Below are 20336 nucleotides of genomic sequence, written 5' to 3' on the forward strand. Positions count from 1 at the left end.
ATTCTTAGCTAATTGTGTTATGACACACAAACCTACAGTGCTGCATTCTAATTTCTCTGTTTACTTTTGTAGTTACTTTTATTTTTTTATATCTTAAACTTCAAAACTTCAACCTTTCCTTTACTTAGCTTAACCTTTCTCTGCTTTAAACTCTAAATTTACATTCTTGCTTCTAGCACTTAAGTTTGGAAGCCTTTTCCAAGGTCTCAGATCAAATCCTGGGTTTAATTCTAAGCTTTGGCTTCCAGCCCCAAAGTTCTGAGTTTTTTGCATTTGGGATTCCAACAAGTAACCATTCCCTGAACTCCTGGCATTACCTGGTCTGTGACAGCCTCAAATATAAATATTATTGTTGAGTTTTATCAGGGCTGGGGGAGCTGCTTCTGGCAGGAAAACCTCGGTGCTGCAGGTGGATGAGCAGGAAGGAGAGCAGTGATAAAACTGTTTTTACAATCTACACGTGGCTGTATTAAAGGTCCTGGGGGTCACTTGTGTGCAGGAATAACTGAGATTAATCCCCCATGAAAACGCTGAGAAAGGGAAGGACAAAACACCAGAAATCAAGAAGTTCAGAAGTTCATTTCCAGAGCAGTGTGAAACCAGCATTGCACCATATGGGTGTAATATTTTTTGAGACTTTTTCTCCTGCAGGCACTGTTGAGACACAAACACTCTTTTATTTTCATAAAGCTCAGTGGCATCACCCTCCAGGTAACCCAAGGTCTGGAAACAGCAAGATGCAAGATGTCCTTCAGAAATGTAAAATATTTTGTTCCAGAGCTGTGATTTCTTTTCTGTATCAGTGATGCAGCAGGGACTGACCTAAACCTAAGCATATTTGAACTATTCTAGAAGAATATTTTGATGTTTTCTAACAGAACTGGGGTCAGAGGTAGCAAAGGAGAGAAGGAAGGATTTTTGGGGTAGGGAAAATCCACCCATGCTTGGATTCCATTGTTCTAAACCAGGTATATTTGAATTTTTAACCTAAATATGTTGCCAAACACAGGAAAATCAAGTCTGAATCTTTAAATATAAAAATATTTTTAAATGGTTTGTTGAACTGGAGGGAGATTATAATGCATGGCTTGGCATTTTGGCACAACACCTTGGACTTCAGCAGCAGGGATTGACCTAAACCTAAACCCAAACCTAAGCACATTTAAACTATTCTAGAAGAATATTTTGATGTTTTCCAACAGAACTGGGGTCAGAGCAAAGGAGAGACAGAAGGATCCCTTAAAATATCTTATCCCTTAAAGGTGAGGTAAAAAATGGAGTTTGGTGAAGAAAAACAACTCTGCTGCTTCACTGTTATTCCTTGATGATCTTCAAATTTCTTCCAACCCCAATGGCTCTACTCAGGATAAACTGGAGCTTGTTTCTGAGTTTCTCTGTTGCTTGTAGAGCTCAAAATAATATTTCCTGGTGACTTGTAGAACCAGGGAAGCAACACCTGAATGCTCAGTTTGGAAATCTGCAGACATTTTATTTTATTTTATTTTATTTTATTTTAATCATTTAAGGGAGATGAGCTTTATGTGACTTGACATTTCATTACAGCCAGCTTCACCTTGAATTGCTTTGAGGCAGGCAGAGGAATAAAGGGGTTTATTTTTTTGTTTTGTGACTCATCTCTTGCTTAAAGTAGGTCAGAGGAATGTTGTCCTAAGGTTGTGTGTGTTCCTCGTGGGTGTTCCGGGGAGCCTGAGGAGCTGCTGCAGTTTTACCCCATTTTCTGAGGTGAGGAGAGGTCAATCTCCTCTTCAAAGGAGTTAAAAAACTGCAGGTACCAGGTGTGAGCTTGAGAGAATTGGCAGAATTTGCTCGTTTATTTTACACCCCAAACTTAGAAGGGAAAGACCTTGGGGGGTTATTTTGAATAATTTGGGTGTAATAGATCATGATGGGAAATGAGAACCAGTGGAAAAGAATATTTGTAACAAGAATATAAATGGGCAGATGCAAATATAGAAATATTATATAAATATAAATGATTATAATATTAGAATATAAGTATTCTATTCTAATATTTCTATCATTAATATTTATATCTAACATTTTTATAAATATTACATTCTGCTATTAGAATATAAATAGTATATTTTAGTAAGAATATAAATGGGCAGGTGGATGAAACAGGCAGTAAATACGGATGTCAGTGTTTTAAAGAGGTTTCAGCTTCATTTTTCAGTGAGAAATAATTTCATACTTTGATTAAAAAGCTGATGGGGTGGAGGGATGTTTAATAACAATTAAGTTTCAACTTAAAAATAGCTGCAGGTTCAGTGTAGATGGGTTTGTCAATGCAACAGGTGCTTTTAACATCATTTTTATATCCAAAATGCCTGTCACAGTATTCAGAGTATAAACAAATAACAAATCTATAGAAAATGTTCATGGGTGGGGAATTTCAGGCAATGAAGAGGATAAAAATATGCTAAATATTTTTATAAAAAAATTTAATTTATAAAATATAATTAACAGCAAATGCTCAGTTTGCATTAGGGATTTTAGCCAGATTCTAGGCATGTGTTTTCCATCAATGCCAACGCTGGGTGTAGGCAAGAAGTGGAGAAGTGGCACAATTGGCAACATGAAGAACTGGAAAATTAGATATATTGGAATATATTAGATATAATATTGGATATATTAGATATATTGGATATATTGTATGATATATAGTACATATTATATCATATATTGCAGTAGAAGATATTGGATTTTGGTTCTGTAAGGAAATAAGGAAAGGAGTGGTTTTAGAAAAATCCCTGAAATTTGGGGTGCTGAAGCCCTGCACAGAATTCCCAGAGCAGCTGTGGCTGCCCCTGGAGCCCTGGAAGTGCCCGAGGCCAGCGTGGGGACAGGGGAAGGTTCCCTGCCATGGCAAAGGCTCATCTTTAATGAATAAATAAATAAATAAATAATAAAAATATAAATAGATAAAAATATAAAAGAATAAAGTAAAAAGTAAAAAAAAATTAAATTTTTAAATTTTAAAAAATTAATTAAATTTAAAAATATTAAAAAATAAAATAAATTTTAAAATAAATAAATGAAATTATCTTTAATGTCCCTTCCAAGCCAATCCATTCAGGAATTTCAGTATTATTTGCTCTAAAAGTGCACTTTCAAACTGCTTTTTATCCTTGCCTAAAATTGTTTATATTGATTATATACCTTTTTATATATTATAAATAAATATCTATAAAATATTTAATTTTTTAATATGAATTATAAACTAATTTTCTATATTGATTATATAAATTTCAAAATTTCAAAGTGCTTTTTATCCTTGGATAAAAATGTTTATATTTATTATATAGATTTTTATATAGCCCAAACAAATTTTGATCCAGCTCCCTCTTTCCTTACAACCAACTTTAAAATTAATTCTCCTATTTAAAAATTAATTCTATTCATGATATTTCTATAGAAGCTGGAGTTCTGCTTGGAATTTTTTTTAACTTGGAAAATGAATCAGTGGAAAACAGAATCACAGGTTCCTCTTCTCCCCCTTCCCTCACAACCAGTGTTGTTTAAACAAGAATTATGTTATTAGGTATTTCCTAATTGAAGATAATCTTAGAAATTGATGCTGCTTTTTCCTGGAATTCTAGTGATGGAAATAAAAATATTCACTTGATATGCATGGAGTTTTTATCATTATTTTTAACAGATTTCTAGTGCAGAAGGAGTTATACCAGGAACTGAGGAAATGCAAATATTCCCTGTGCTTGTGGTTTAATTTTAAGGCACAGGTGCTAATAATAGCAAATTTTCCTTTTGTAGATAATTCTGTATTTTTATAGCCCAATTTCAGAGAAATTCTGAGCACCCTCATGTGTTAATGTTGGAAAAAAAGGTGTGGGATGGGGTCTGGAGTTTATTCACCTCTACCAGCCAAAGTTATAATTCCAGCATTCCTGGATCCTCATTCTTTGCTCTTTTTCCTCTTGTGGAAGCTCAGGATATTTAAAAATCCAACTTTGCCTGTCAGCTGGAGGAGATTAATTATCATTTAAAAATCTGTCCAGCATCACCTCACTCTTATTTCAGTGAACACCTGGAGATCCCTCTGCCAATGAATGCCTTTCAAACCTCTTAAAATCCTTGGAGCTGCAGTTCTGGAGAAGCTGGGAAGAACCTGAACCTTCCAGCAGAGCAGCAGGGAGGGCTCTTGGGACAACCACAGCCCAAAAATGTTGGAATGAGGTTTCAAATCCCTGAACTTTCCAGCAGAGCAGCAAGGAGGGCTCTTAGGACAACCACAGCCCAAAAATGTTGGAATGAGGTTTCAAATCCCTGAACTTTCCAGCAGAGCAGCAAGGAGGGCTCTTAGGACAACCACAGCCTTCCAAAATGTTGGAATGAGGTTTCAAATCCCTGAACCTTCCAGCAGAGCAGCAAGGCAGCAAGGAGGGCTCTTGGGACAACCACAACCCAAAAATGTTGGAATGGAGTTTCAAATCCCTGAACCTTCCAGCAGAGCAGCAGGGAGGGCTCTTAGGACAACCACAGCCTTCCAAAATGTTGGAATGAGGTTTCAAATCCCTGAAGCTGCTGGAGATCAGGTGTTGCAGCGTGGGGTTTGGATGGTGGATGCTGCTAAATAATTCCCAGTGAGCATCTGCTGTGGAAAAGCTGCTTGGGGAGGAATTCAGGCAAAGGAAAAGCCTCACACTGTTGGGTTTTGGTTTGGGTTGAAGTTTTTGCTGCTGCTGTGGTTTTAGGTGTAGCAGCAACACACCACACTCACCGTGGCAGAAGGGCCTTTGTGTGATAAATAAAGGTTTATTCCAGCAATCCCAAGGGAAATCAGGGACAAAAGACAAACAATGGGGTGTGCACAAGGTTAAGTATGAGGTGGCACAAAGGGCACTGCCCTGCAGGGAAGATGGGGTGGCCACCAGGGATACCACAACCAGTGAGGGAATAGGGAAAGGAGAAACCAGGAGAATTTGGAATAATACGGGGAAAAGGAACTGGGGTGGATCATGGTGTTGTAAGGCTCCATGGGGAAGTCTTCTCTCTCAGCTTAGGTGGAGACTTTATGGTTTATTCTTCCAGGGGCATTTCCCTGAAGGATTCAAAGGGTTCCACAACTCCCCTAGTTTTTCTTGCTGTGGAGACTTCCCCAATGGACCTCTGCAGACACTTAACTAAACAGGGAAACATGAGTAAAACAATAAAAACAATGATTGCAACCCAAAAAATTCCTTTAACAAAGGGTGAAACCCATCCTGTCAACCCCCATTGTCCAAAAATACATTGATCCAATTTGAGTTCTCAACTTTTAATTCCTTTACTTGTGTGGATGGATTCTGAGTGTGAGGAAAGTTTGAGGGAGCACATCCCTTCAAAGTCTTGGCAGCCATGTGTGGGAAGTGGATTTGTAGGGAATTCTCCAAGCCTGACAGAGGGCTCACACAGTGCATCTGTGTGCAAACCTTGAGGTAAGAAATGCTGACTCAGAAATGCCCAGGAATAGGACAGACATTGTGGGGAGAGAAATAGAGCTAAAACAAGTTTCAAAGGATGGCCTTGCAAATAAGACTGGATACTTTGGAGAACAAAACTGTGAAAGATGCACTGTAGTGGGACCCACGAGGGGGCATTTTAGATGATTGGCTTTAAGGCATCTACATCATGGTGTGGCTAAAGCTGATAGGCCAAGAATCAATTATAGTGGATTGTAATTAGGAAATAATTGGCTTCTGGTTGTGCTGGTGTGAATTATAACATCTGTATTGTCTCACCCTTCTCGCGAGACTGAAAACGGAATAAAAGTTTTTAAAACACCTCTCAGTTGGCCCATCTCTGGGTCAGGAAAAGGGCAACACCAATGCCATGGGCAAGCAATAAAAAGTTACAGCAATGAAAAGTCTGTCACTCCTCACTTTTGCAGTGTTGTGTGCCTGGAAGTCTCAGTGTCACCAGGCAGGTCCCTGAGTGCAGAGCAGGTGACATTTGGTTCCTTGTTGAGCCAGCATTCCAAGTGAGAATGCTCACCCAGACCCTCAGCTGTGGCCACCCAAGGTAAAAATAGTGAGACCACAGCTCTCTTTCCTTTGTTCCAATTGTGAACAAAGTAATCCTGTGCCCCCAGGTTTAATTAATTAAGACTCACAAGATAATTGGTTTTTTTCCTCTCGTGGAGGTCTCCATAACATTAACAAGAAAAACTTCTCTCCCTAAGTAAACTAAATAAAGACTATTTTAAAAGTAGTAAGCTAACTGAAAATTTTACATTTTATTTCTTTACATTATCAGTGAAAAAATAAAGATTGTAGGAGAAAAATAAGTGTTCTAAAAGGTTTGTTTTAATTCTTACTACTTTTTTTTTCTTTTAGTTACTATTAATAAAATTTTCTTTATACCCTTGAAAGATTGTAGGAGAAAAAGAAGTGTTCTAAAAGGTTTAATTCTTACTACTTTTTTTTTCTTTTAGTTACTATTAATAAAATTTTCTTTATACCCTTTTAAAGTTTTAAACCTACTTTACCTTTCTCCTAATCCTATCTTCCTACCTCACAACAAAAAATAAGTACATGGCTAATTAACCAACACCAAAACATATCACACTCTTTAATACATTAAACCAAAAAAAAAATCTTAAAATTAAAGAAATCTTAAATTAACAACAAAAACCACTCCACAAAATTCATATTTCCACCCAGTTTCAAACTAAAACCACCACATTGACTATAGAAATTTTCATCAAATTCTGTGTATGATCTCTTTTGGTGTGCCAGTTCTCAGGGACAAGTGGGAATTTTTAATAAGATGGGATATTGGGAAGGAATTCCTGGCTGGGAGGGTGCCCAGAGAATCTGGGGATCCCTGGAAGTGTCCAAGGGGATTTGGGATGGGCTTTGGAGCACCCTGGGATAGTGGAAAGTGTCGCTGCCCAGCCCTGGATGATCTTTAAGTTCCTTTCCAAATCCATTCCATGATTCTAAATATTCAGTTTATCATTAAATATCATTATCCCTCGTGTTTGGGGAAGGGAGTTCTTATTTCCTTCAAACCCTTAGGAAATGTTGGAGCCAAAGCTGAGGTGCCATTATTGCTGTGGTGGAGCTGATGCACTGTGGAATAAACAGTGAATATTTCCATTTTCTGCCTGGTTGATATTTAAATTCAAGCTGTTGGAATATTAAGATGATCTTTGTTCAGTCTGAACACTGAGAGGGAAAATATTTGCTATTAGAATCTGAAGCAGAAAAAACTTTCAGAATTTTGAGCCTGTAAACCAAAATTTAGAATTAAACATAAGATTTAATCTGAAACCTTCAAAAAGGCTTCCAGACTTAGGTGCTAAAAGCAAAAATGTAAATTTATAGTTTAGAACAAAAACACGTTAAACTAAGTTAAAAAAAAGTTTAGAGTTTTAAAGTTTAAAATATAGAAAAAATAAAGTAACTGCAATAAGTAGACAAAGAATTTAAAATACAATACTATGAGTTTATGTGTTATAATTGACTAAGAAAACTTACACTGTAGTATAAGTCCATAAACCATAGTATTTCAAAATTAAGTTATAAATATCCATATAAACAGTGTTTTATTAGTCAATAACTCTTTAAAAAGTCTTATAACTAAAATTCTTGTAAACTTCTAAACCATACTAAAAATGTAAACCAAACTCACCCTTCCTACCTGTGTAAAAAATCAAAAAATAAACCACATCATCAAAAACAACTCAAAACTCCCATCTCAAATTCCTTCCAAAATTCCCCACAAGTAAATTACCACAATTTACCACTGGCCTGCTTTTTTGTAATTAACTCCTTTTATATCTCTAAATAGACAGAGAGGGTGTGGGCAAACACATGCCAAGCAATATAAATAGAAAGTTTCAAAGTCCAGCTTTCCAGAAATCTCCACAGTTCTTACAGCTCTTAAGGATTTTAATGCTGAAATAATATTCCTCATGTACCACGTGAGTAAAAGGCCCAAATATAACAGGTATCAAAAAAGTAACTCCAGAAATATGTGAAATAATGGTTTCTTTTTGGATTCTGGTTTTTATCATCCATTAAATGCAGCTCTGCCTGTGCTGGGGAGAGGAGGAGGGAAGTGAAGTGGCTCTGGGTGACACCTGTGTGTCTGCCAGGATAGGCTGACTTTGCTGTTTGCTGTTGTTGTAAATTCCCAACCTTTTTTCCTCTTGGGTAAATTTCCTGCCAGCTGCTCTCACTAAAAGGGTTTTATCTCCCTTTCCTGCTGAGGAGTGCTCAGGGTAAAGTCACCTGGTGTAGGTTTGTTCCAGGAAAGGTTATTCCACTTTCTGCTGCTTTTCCAAGTAAAACAGAAGAACCTCAAGTTGAAAAGAATTCCATAGGATAAAACCATGATTTCATTTTGGGAAGAGACAAGAATTTGCCTGATCCTGAAAATATCCCAAATGTGCACATGCTCTGGAACATCTGTGCTGGTTTACAGCTTCATTTTTCTGCCTCTGTCGAGGTCAGGATTGAAGGCACTCGAGACCACAGTTCACATTCTGGCTCAGGTGTTTATTATTTATTATACATGTTACAGTATCACAGCAGTGAGTTCTGCAGTATTTCACTAAGAAATCACAAAATGGAGCCCTGTCTCTCTCTCTACAAGGCCTTTTAAGGATAAGCTGTCCAATTAAGATGGCACCTAAATTATTTTTACTTTTAACCCAATACCCAACCACCCGTGCCCGCAATGGGGACTTTTTTATCCAATGCCACAAAACCAGGGAGAAGAAGGTGAAGAAGAAGGAGCAGCCTCCACCCTAAACCCTCCATCCTGCTTTATATCTATTACTGCATTCTAAACCCTTAAACTCTGAGTTTCCCACCCTGTGATATCACACACTTCTGTTCAAACTGCACACCCACAATCCCAGTTCTGTCATTCCATTTTGGAAGCTTCTCCAGGGCCTCAGGTCAGTGCAGTGTTCTCCTGGGGGTCCATGCCTGGCAGCACAGAAAGTCTGGAATTCTCAGCATCCAGGGTTCCAACACATCTGTTTGTGTTTGCCCATTGAGCAAAGCCTGCAGTGCCCTTGACTTGCAAATTTTCTTTTTGATTGTCTCTGACTTGAAGAGAAAACTGATTGATTTCCCTGCTGAATTGCTCTGGTGGCTCAAGGAAAGGAGTTCCTTTTCCCAAGAAGGGAGGCACAGTTTTTTCTAAAATTTTTCTAAATTTTTTTCAAATCTTATTTAAGTATTTGCTGCCCTAAACATCTTTTACTTGTACATGAATGCAGTGAGTTATCCAACTCAGTGAATGCAGCCACAGAGAATTCCAGATCAGAGGCTTTTATCCCATTTCATCATCTCCGCTTTGGTTGGAAGGTTTGTTATTTTTGTTTCAGATATTGGGAGAAAATTTGTTCCCTGTGAGGGAGGGGAGGCCCTGGCACAGGTTTTTCAGGGAAGCTGTGGGGTCCTCATCCCTGGAAGTGCCTAAGGCCAGGTTGGACAGGGCTTGGAGCAGCCTGGGACAGTGGAAGGTGCTGGAACAAGATGATCTTTAAGGTCCCTTCCAACCCATTCCACAATTCCCATGAAGGGAGATATGAGGAAAGAGAAATCTTTAATTCTTTCTTTATTCCCTAAAAGCTGAGATGCTCTTCTTGTCACTTCCCTTTTTCCCCTGAGATGGGATAATCTGGGATAATGGGATACCTTGTCCCAGTCCTGTTCTTTGACTTCCTGTTCCCTCCTCTAAGCAGACTCACACCAGGCTTTTCCAAATTTTCCATGGCTGATACCAAATGAAAACTCATCTGCAGAGTTCTGCTGTAACAAAATGCAGTTAGGAGTTCAAACTCTTCTCAACATTCTCCTCAAGCTTTAATAAACAGCTATTAGATATTTTATATTTCACATTATAACTATTTCTCCTCCTCTCCTTTCTCCTCAAGCTTTAATAAACAGCTATTAGATATTTTATATTTCACATTATAACTATTTCTCCTCCTCTCCTTTCTCCCCCAGGCTCTGCAGAGTAACTTGAAGTATTCTCTGCTGCCCAGAAGATTGATCATCAGTAAAAGATTATCCCAGTGCTTGCACCCAGCCCTGCCCAGTGGGGTGCACTTAAAGGCTTTAGAAACCTATGAAATAATCTTTAAAATCATTGGCACAAAATGGCTTGCCAAGGATTTATTCTTGTACAGGTAATTAGATTTTTTTTTCTAAGGCACAAAATGGCTCACTAAGAATTTCTTTTTGTACATGTAATTTTAATTTTTTTTTCCTAAGGCAAAACCATCTCAATCTATTCAAATTAACTCTCATTTTGTCTTTCTTTTGGATTCAAAGCTCTGGTTTGTTCCCTCTGCTGGCAAATGCAGCAATGTCAGTGAGACCTGTTCTCCTTGGCTTGTATGAGAAATATTTTCTCCCTCTGCAAAAATCCCTCCTGCCTGGTCTCCAGGCCTTTGTAATTGGGCTGCTGCCTGGCTTGGAAGAAGGATCAGAAATTTATGACAGGTAATATCAATTATTCCATATTCATTGAAGCAATATCCAGTATTTTGATTTTTAGGGAACTCTCAAGAAATTTCTATCAGATTTCTATACATAAAAGAACTTCTAAAGGGGGATGAATGGTGGGACCTGGAAAGATGTTGAAGTAGAAAAACCCATTCCTCTCTATTTTCATCCTAGGAGGAGAAGATAAGAGGAACATGAGGGTTAAAAAAAAGAGGAAAAGAAGGGTTTAAAAAAAGAGAAGAGGAAAAGGAGGGTTAAAAATAGAAATGCTGAGAGAAAAGAATAAAAAATTTCTTAAAGCTCCTCTGATTCCTAAATAATTCACCTGACTCCCCAAACCACTGCTCTGGAGATAAATTCTATTTGAATTCTGTAACATGAGAGAGCAGCTGAATTCTTTCCAATATTTCTGTATAATCTGGCAAAAATATGGAGCAGGGAGTTAAAGGGAATTGCAAATGAAATTTCAAGATGTGACCTCTGGTTTTGCACCTTTTTCCCTATTTTTGATGGCATCATTTTCCTCTTTGAACAAAGAGGATCTGACATGTATTTCATAAATCTTGAGAAATATATATGACAAAATTAATTTAATTGGGTTTTTTGTGAAATACCAATTTACATGAGGGAGTTTTTCTTTTGTTTACACATTGCAATGATTCTGTGTTAAGAATATCTTGTCAGAAGATATATTGGGTTAATTTTCAATTATTTTTCATGAGAGGCTTTCAAGTGAGTGTTTTCAGAACCTTCGATATTGAGGACTAAAATTAATCCATCTCCTGCTGTTCCTAAAAGTGAACAAAGTGCTGAGGTTGTGCTTCAACCTAGACACCATTTCCAGCTCCAAATTTCCCTGAGTTTGTGCACTCACACAGAAAATGGAAGAAAAAAAACTGCTTTGAGGGATTTTTTAATAAAGAAATGGAAAAAAATGCCATCACACTGGGAGGTGTTTCCTCTTCTGAGCTGGGCTTTTCCTCTTTTCTCAATCTTGCATTCCTCACGTGAGGTTTTAATTCCTCCTTTATGGTAAAATACCAAAGTGTTCCAGAGCAGGGCTGTGCTCCAGTCACAGGAGTCTCAGAGGAATTCATTTCAGGGTGTCCTGTGTGCAATTTATTGTTTTATCTCATGGAATCCTGGAATGGTTTGGGTTGGAAGCGACCTTAAAGATCATCCAGTTCTATCCCTGCCATGGCAGGGACAGCTTCCACTGTCCCAGGCTGCTCCAAGCCCTGTCCAGCCTGGCCTTGGCCACTGCCAGGGATCCAGGGGACTCCACATCTCTTGTTTTTCTTTATCCAGTCTCTTCAAAATTGACTCTGTTGGTTTGAAAGTAGGATTTTTTAGGATAACCTCCAGCTCCCAGATGGACAAAATTGGCTTTCAGATTTTAATACCTGCTTAAATGACTTCCAATCTAGCTTTTCACACCTCTGACAATAAACATTCTTCAGTCACAGGTGCTGCAGTTGTTTGGTCAGAGATAAATATTTGCAGATATTTCCTGAAGAACTTCACTGTGTGTGAACAGAGACTTTGTTTTAGTGACAAAGAATTCAGTGGGTTTGATTTTTTTTGTGCAGTGACATTCATCCATCACCACCTGGGATAGGAGAAGGTTCCCTGCCCATGGCAGGGGGTAGAATGAGATGATTTTTGGGTCCCTTCCAACCCAAACCATCCCAAGATTCTGTGATAAAGGGAAATATTGACAACACAAAGCTGCAAAACATCAAATAAATTATATAAACTCTATATAATTCCATTTCTGTGGTATAAAATCAGCTAACAGAGGGTTTTTTTCTCTGGCTGTGTACAGAACAGATGCTCTGCTGGTGAAGCTGTCCCTGCTGATGGGCCAGGAGGTGTTTTATGGAGCTCTCTGGGGCAGTGTCCTGGGCAGCCCCTCCATCAGGCTCCCTGCTTCCCTCTTCGTTGTCAGCCACATCAACAGAGAACTCTCTGGCAAACAGCAGAAATTCATGCTTGGCACTGATTATAAACTCACTGTAAGTTCATTTTACACCCTTGTTTGGGTTTGAAAAGCCAGGTGTCTGCTAAGGAAGGCAGGAGCCTCCTTTGACATGGAAAATGTAAACCCTCTCTTCCAAATTACTATAATTCTGAAATTAAGGGGCTCTCAGGCAAAGATATGGGAATAGGAATAACTTCTTTATTAGGGAAAAATAATTTTTAAAAATAAAAATAAAAATGTAATAATACAAACTAACACTGACAGAGTGAGAACACAACCTCACAGCCTGTGAACCCCATAATCTCAGCCTTGTCTGGAATAAATTGGGATGCCATGCAATTAAAAATATTTTGAAAAGAGAGACTGAAAGATCCATACTCTAAAATTGCTCCATCCATTTAATTTGAAGAGCAGCTTTTCTGGTTTCAATGTTTGATGTGCAGTTCCCAAAGTGTTTGCTGTTCACAGGTTTTGTGTCTTTTTATTTTTCCAGTGAAATGGAAATCTTCTGTAGGGAGTAATTTGTGTAGAGTGATGGAATAAGTGTAAGGCCAATTAGAGTATATCTGCATTTTGGGAGGTTTTACATCTTGTAACTCTGGGACATTCTGTACTCCTACAAACCCAATATTAACAATTTTTAATAGCCACAAAAATTTGTTTAAACTCACTTTGGGTGGAGGAGTTAAATTGTAATTGTCCTCTTATTTAAACAGAATATTATTCATAGGTAGCCAAATTTTCTTTCTTTCTATCCAGTGATTATTTGATAGCAAAATCAAATAAAATGTTGTGTTTTCCTTCTCCAGATAAAGTCTTTGTGCGTGTCAGTGCTGGATTCCAATGTTCTTGTGCAGAGGAACACTCTGGAAGCAATCCTCTTCTTTTTCCCATTTTATACAGCTTTGGTAAGGGGATTATTTTGGGATTTTTCTATGGAAGGTCTGTTCTGTGCAATCAGCCCAGCTCCCACCTCTGTTTTTGCCAACTGGCTGAATTTTGAACCCTCAAAACCTCAAAATCCATTAATTTTGGGATTTCTTGAGCTTCATCAGTTTGAGCAGTGGAGGAGACTCTGCTGCTTCTCAGAGTCTTTACAGCTTCCAAGGCTGAAGAAATGATTTCACAGGGGCTTTTGGGGGGTATTTGGGATGTGCTTGAACTAGTCAAGCGTGAGCAGCTCATGCAGAAAAAATATGGAGTTTATTCAAGTAGGATTGTAGAATTTAGAATTGTCCACATGAAGTGATTTCTGGCAAAGACCAGGAGAGAAAACCTGACTTAAAAGTTATTCCCATTGTTTCCTCACCTCCCTGTAGGACAGGCAGTATTTAGGATGGAGGAAGAATTTTTAAGTCTTAGGGAGAGGAGAAGCTTTGGAGTGAGCTCAGGGTGGCCTTGCAGGGCCTGAAGGAGCCCCAGGAAACCTGGAGAGAGACAATTTCCAGGGCATGCAGGGACAGGACACAGGGAATGGCTTCAAACTAAAAGATTGTAGAGTTAGGTGGGGTATTGGGGAAAATCATTCATCCCTGGCAGGGTGGGCAGGGGCTGGGATGGAATTCCCAGAGCAGCTGTGGCTGCCCCTGGATCTCTGGCAGTGCCCAAGGCCAGGTTGGACATTGGGGCTTGGAGCAGCCTGGCACAGTGGAAGGTGTGGGAATGGATGGGCTTTAAGGTCTCTCCCATCCTGTGACTCCATGATCCCACTTTTCTCAGATCCCTTGAGATTGTGTCACATTTCTTTGATTGATGACATGGATAAGGGGATTGAGTCTTTCATTAGTAAATCTGCAGACCACACTAAGCTGAGAGCTGTGTCCATCTGTTGGAAGGTGGAATGGCTATGCAGAGAGACCTGGAATGGTTGGATGGATGGGCTGAGTCCAGCAGGATGAAATTTAATAAGTCCAAGTGCCCAGTCCTGGCTTTTGGCCACAACAACGCCCTGCAATGCCAGAGGCTGGGGATGGTGTGGTTGGACAGTGCCCCTGTGCTCAGCTGGGGCTGGGCTCTGTCTCCAGGCAGCACTGACACAACCAGAGCACACAGCCTCCAGCTGCACCAAGGGAAATACAGGCTGGATAGCAGGAAAAAGTTTATTCCAGAAAGGGGGATAAAGTTCTGGAATGGCTGCCCGGGGAGGTGGTGCAGTCACCATCCCTGGGGGTGTTTAACAAAGCCTGGATGTGGCACTGGGGGCCAGGGTTTAGTTGAGCTCTTGGGGCTGGGTTGGACTCGATGGTCTTGAAGGTCTCTTCCAACCTGGTCATTCTGTGAATTCTTGACGTTTTTAGCACACAAGCCATTTTCTTGTTGATGCTTTGTTATCTTTTCCCCAGTACATTATTATTCCCAGTTCAAAAGCCCAGCCCATCACCAGTTTGACTCCTTTCAGTGCTCACCAACAGCTGAAAAATCTTTCTTTTCCACCCTAGGACTGCAAGGAAAGCACCATCGTGCTCAGGAGGGCTGATCTGGTTTATATCCTGTCAGCAGCCACTCAGACACTGCTGAGGAGAGACATGTCCCTCAACAGGAGATTGTATGCATGGCTGCTAGGTACTGTGCAAAATCCAAGGATTTTCAATGTTCTGCATACTTGAACATTTTGAACAACTTGAAAAAAAAATCCGTGTTTAAAATTGAAATACACTTCTTTAGCTGTTAATGAATGATGATAAAGTAAATTGGTGTTTATTTGCTGTTTATTAAGTGCCTTAATACAATTAAATATTTGATAAACAGGGCTTCTCTTCAGAGTTGAATTTATTTCTCCCTGAATGTCAGGGTATCTGATAAATTCTGATTCCACCCCCAACTAGTTGTGAAGTGGTTCAGTGGACTAAAAGGACTAAAAGTTACTATTTTAATCTTATTTTTCTGGAAGAAATAGTGATTCCCACTGTATTTGGCCTTGGTTTTGATTTATGTGTTTTGCTGAACATCTGGATGCCCTCAAACTGGGACCTGTGGGCTGTTGAAATACAAAAGATTAAAAATGCAGTGTAAATTCAATATAAATCCCTCAGTGCCCTGTGCTGCTCTCTGAACTCCTCCTGCCTCTGTTTTCTTGTAGGTTCTGATATTAAAGGTGGCACTTTTGCTCCAGACTCCACCACTTCTGAAGACCATGCTGTTTACTTCTTTGGAAAATACTCTAAAGATCTTTTGGTTGAGGTTGGTGTTCATTTTATACAGATATATTCCAGATAAATTAATGATCCTTGCAATTTTAACTCAAGCTGTGTCCAGAATTATTCCCAATTATTGGTTTGTCCTTCTCTCTCTGTCCCTGTGGTTACATTTCCATCTATCTCAAAACCTCTGTGCTGTATTTATCCCAATATTGGATTGCTTATGGAATCTAAGGAAACCAATGGGAAGCATCTTGGCTGAGCTACCTGAATTATTTAAAAATGTTTCTCTGGATAAGATCAGCCCTTGAGTAGAGATGATGGGAGGATGGAATTGATTTGTTTACCCTGGATGGAAATTAGACTTCATTTGTAGCCAGTCCTAAACAAAATCAAATGCAACAACACTTCAGCTCTTAATAAGATGACATTCTGTCCCTGATGGATAACATTGTTATGTTTTCCTTTTCCTAGAGTTTGATTGTGATTCTGCATCAGAAATTCCCAGAGGCTGACCCAGAGGAGCAGCACCAGGCTTACCTCAAACCCTTCCGGATCCTCATCAGCCTCCTGGACAAACCTGAAATAGGTGAAGTGTTCATCCCAAATCTGAGTAGGACTTAACAAAACCCTGCACAATCCCAATCCTGCGTTCTGTGGGAGTGTGCAGGAGGCTGTTCCTTGCCTTGGCCCTGCTCTGGAACAAATTTCTTCTCCAGGTTCTCTCTGGCTGCCCCACAGAGCCCTGCAGAGCACGGATGGATCCCAGGGAGGGAAATGCAAATCTGTGCCCTCCTGTAGGATCAGCACAGCCCAGGCTTGGGGTTGTGCCAACCCCAGCCCCACAGGCTGGGACAGAGTGTCCTGAGAGCTGCTCAAGCAGGAAAGGCCCTGGGGGTGCTGGTGAGTCACCTTCCCTGGAAGTGTTGGAAACTGTATGGATGTGACACTTGAGGACAGGTTTAGAGGTGAACACAGGGGTGGTGCTGGGTGATGTTGGACTCTGATCTTGAAGGTCTTTTCCAATGTTAACAATTCTGTGATTTGGCTGAAATACCCAAGTTTGTTTTTTTTTACTGGAGTAGAGCAGGAAGTGGAGAAGCAGGGGAGGCTCAGATTGGAGACTGGGAAAGAAAATTTCCCTGGCAGAGTGGTCAGGCCTTGGGCTGAGCTGCCCAGGGAGGTTTGGAGTCGCTGGAATTGTCCCAGAGGAGTCTGGATGTGGCCCCTGGGGACAGGGTTTGGGGTGATGGCACTGGCTGATCCTGGAGGGCTCTTCCAGCCTTGACAATTCTGGGGTTCTTAGCCTTGAGCTGGCACCTGAGGGGCACTTTAGAAAAGCACTTCCAGCCTTGTGTCAGTATTCAGCTCCATTTGTTCCTTGGGTGGATCTGCTCTTCCCTCTCTGTGTCTGTCCATGCAGCACCAGCAGGATGAGGCTCTGCCCATCCTTACTTCAAGGGCAAATTCAATTTTCTGCACTAAAGAATTAAACCAAAGTGACTTGACAATTTTTTAAAAATATTTTGGGTGGAGAATAATGTTGCCAAAGAGGTTGTTTCTGTTAGAAATATATTGATTAATCTAATTTAGAAAGTAAATGAGAGACATTGCCCTACTGGATGTGTTGCTTGGCTGCCTGACAATCTGCATTAATCCAAAGTACAAATAAAGGGATAATAAATCCTTTTTAAACCAGGGATATTTAGCTAAACTGCATTATCCAGTTTAATCTTTCCAGTCAGAACATAAAGTTTGATTCCTTGAGCCTTAAGCCATTAAGACTCTCGCTCCCTTTAGAAATGGATTTAACAATGCAACAATTATTTAAAGGTATCAAATCAAACATAACAAGTTTTGACCTTTTCTGCTATTCTTAGTCACTTAAACTTCTATATTTTCATGTTTAAAAGCACTCACTGAAATGCTTTATACACTACTTTTTATTTTTTTAAATTATTCCAAGTTTAGTGCACTGAAATTATTATTTCTTCCCCTCCTCTGTAGACAACTCCTGGATTCTTTTTTCCCTTTCCTTGCAGGGCCACAGGTTGTTGGGGATCTCTTCTTGGAAGTTCTTAGAGCTTTTTATTCCTACTGCAAAGACACCCTGGGTTCTGATCTCAAACTCAGCTACAATCAAAGTGGCAACACCCTGGCAAGGTATGAAAAATTTCCAACTCTGAGCTGAAACTGGATCATTTTTTAAGTTAAGTGGTTAAAATGAAGGAGTTTAATGAAGTTTTGGGTTGTTACAAAGTGACTTTCTGGCCAGAGGATGAAATTTTTCTCTGGTTTCCCCTTTTCTCTACACACAATGAATTTCTCTTGGATTAGCAGAGAAAAAATGAAGTTTGCTGCATGTGATGGGTGTTGAGTAACCACAATGACATCAGGCTGCTGACAGAGCTCAGCCTTGTGATTCCCATCATCTGAAAGATGCTCCAGCTATTCCAGAATGATATAGCCTTTGATTAAAAAACAAACAAACAAACAAACAAACACCAACTTTTTTTCGCTTTTAGAGAAAAGGGAAAAGAGATTTTCGACTCCATCAGCTCATGTGATGTGAATCCTCACTGACATCTGCTTTTCTTTTTCTTTTCTCTCCCTTCCAGTGCAATCAAAGAGAACAAAAATGCTTCAGAAATTGTCAAAACAGTGAATTTGTTGATCACATCCTTAAGCACTGATTTCCTCTGGGACTACCTGACCAAATGCTTTGAAGATTGTTTCAGGTGTTTATGTTGTGCTCTCAAAAATGCCACTTCAGAGCTGTCTGTTCAGGACAATAATATTTACTAAAGCTTTTAAAGGACATCACACGTGGTAGAACCAGCCAGGTCTGTAAGTTGTGTCCACAAATAATTCAGGAGTGCAACCAGGTAAACAACTAGGTGGGAATTTCAACCTGGGAACAAAAGAAATTCCTTTCAAATCAACAGAAGAAGGAAAAAGGGTTGGGAAGGGAGGTGGAGAGGTGTTTCTAGAAGAAAAATAAAGATACTAAATGGGCTTTAAGTTCTCTTCCAACCCTCTGATTAGATGATATCTCTCTTTTTATCATTTTCTAACTCTAAGAAAGAAGATTCTGCAATCTGAAAATTAGCAGCTCTTCATCATACCACACAGAGTTGAGGTTGTTTTGACAGAATATTTTCCCCTGCTCTGTTAGAAGCCCTTTGCCTCAGAGCTGTTCAGTATTTTGTGCTGATTTTAGCAAAGCTTTTTGCTTGTAACCAGAATTTTGCCATGAAAAAACCTCCTTCCACAAGAATGTTTCTTTCACTCCAGAAACAAATCCACAGGGATGAGGTATCCTCTGGAAAATGTGAGCACTCCTCCTACCATTTCAGAGCTCTGCACTCTGCTGGTGTTCCTGCTGGATGTGATTCCTCTGGTAAGGCTGGGCTGAACAATCCCTGCTCAGTGATGGAGGAGATGGGATAACTCCTTTAAACATTCATTTTGCATTTCAGGAGCTCTACTCAGAAGTGCAGACTCAGTACCTGCCCCAGATGCTCAGCTACATGGTGCAGTCTCTCCTGGAAAACATGGAAGTCTTGGGACTGCCAGAACTCACTCATGCCTTAAAAACCTGTTTTAAGGTGCTCAGCAAGGTGCAAATGCCCCCTTCCTACCTGGACATCGAGACAGGCAGTGGCAATGGGGTAGGTGATTTTCAGCCCCTCAGAGATGGGTAAAACCCTTTAAAACTCTTGGTTTAAATTATTTTGGGACAGAATTTAAAATGCTAATTCTCCTTCAGCCTCGATGACAATTGCACCTGAAGGAGCCACAGGAAAGATGAAGAGAGACAGTTTCAAGGGAATGGAGGGACAGGACACAGGGAATGACGTCAAACTAAAAAAGAGTAGGGTTCAATGGGATATTGGGAATTAGGAATTCTTCCCTGTGCGGGTGGGGAGGGGCTGGGTTGGAATTCCCAGAGAAGCTGTGGCTGCCTCATCCCTGAAGTGTCCAAAGCCAGCTTGGACAGGAGCTTGGAGCAGCTTTGGAGCAGCCTGGGACAGTGGGAGGTGTCCCTGCCATGGCAGGGGTGCCGCTGGATCATTTCTAAGATCCCTTCCTACCCAAACCTATAATTCTATGAAATTTTTAAGTACAACAATAAAGATTTTTTGAAGCTTCCCTTCTTTGGCTCCTTCCAGAGCACTCTGTACCCTTGTTACTCTCACTGGGTATTCAGTTCTGGCCTGTTTGAATTATTTGTGGCACTCAAGGAGTTTAGTCTTGTCTGCCTCTGAGAAGGATGGGATCTAAATGGTTTTGGAAACAGAATGCAGTAGCTAAAAACTGGATTTACCAAATGCAGCCCAGCTTCACAGCTGGTTAGGTCTGCAGGGCTTTCAATGAATATTTCAGTGGAACACAATGGGACATTGTTGGTGTGCAAAGGACCATGCTGAGGAATGAGGAATAAATGGAATAAAGCAGCCCCAGGAGCACAGCCTGCCAAATCTGCCAGCAGAACAAATACCTGCATTTGAGCAGAAATAATGCAACAGATGGAACACTGCTCTGGGGGGAAATGGGTTTTAAGGGAGCACATCCCTCTGTTTGATGAGTCAGTTGTGTGAGGTTTATACAGATATTTATATATAATAAAAATATATCTATTATATATTTTATGTTATATATTTATACAGATATTGGGTTTTAAAGGGAAATTAATGGAGCTGTTTATAAACAACTGTGGTCCTGAAACTG

General features: G+C 39.9%; 1 protein-coding gene across 1 annotated transcript in view; it reads left to right on the forward strand.

Moving 5' to 3' along the window:
* Window positions 1-20336, forward strand: part of DOP1B (DOP1 leucine zipper like protein B) — a 47897-nt gene that overhangs the window by 4047 nt on the left and 23514 nt on the right. The window contains exons 3-13 of the mRNA XM_041399709.1: window positions 9987-10168; window positions 10314-10484; window positions 12313-12502; window positions 13278-13376; window positions 14907-15030; window positions 15548-15648; window positions 16080-16194; window positions 17648-17768; window positions 18224-18343; window positions 18900-19005; window positions 19085-19276. Coding sequence (XP_041255643.1) covers window positions 9987-10168; window positions 10314-10484; window positions 12313-12502; window positions 13278-13376; window positions 14907-15030; window positions 15548-15648; window positions 16080-16194; window positions 17648-17768; window positions 18224-18343; window positions 18900-19005; window positions 19085-19276 — 1521 coding nt within the window. The remainder of the gene's footprint in view (window positions 1-9986; window positions 10169-10313; window positions 10485-12312; window positions 12503-13277; window positions 13377-14906; window positions 15031-15547; window positions 15649-16079; window positions 16195-17647; window positions 17769-18223; window positions 18344-18899; window positions 19006-19084; window positions 19277-20336) is intronic.

This window comes from Onychostruthus taczanowskii, unplaced genomic scaffold, assembly GCF_017590055.1.
Source record: "Onychostruthus taczanowskii isolate IOZ18803 unplaced genomic scaffold, ASM1759005v1 scaffold17, whole genome shotgun sequence".
NCBI lineage: Eukaryota > Metazoa > Chordata > Aves > Passeriformes > Passeridae > Onychostruthus > Onychostruthus taczanowskii.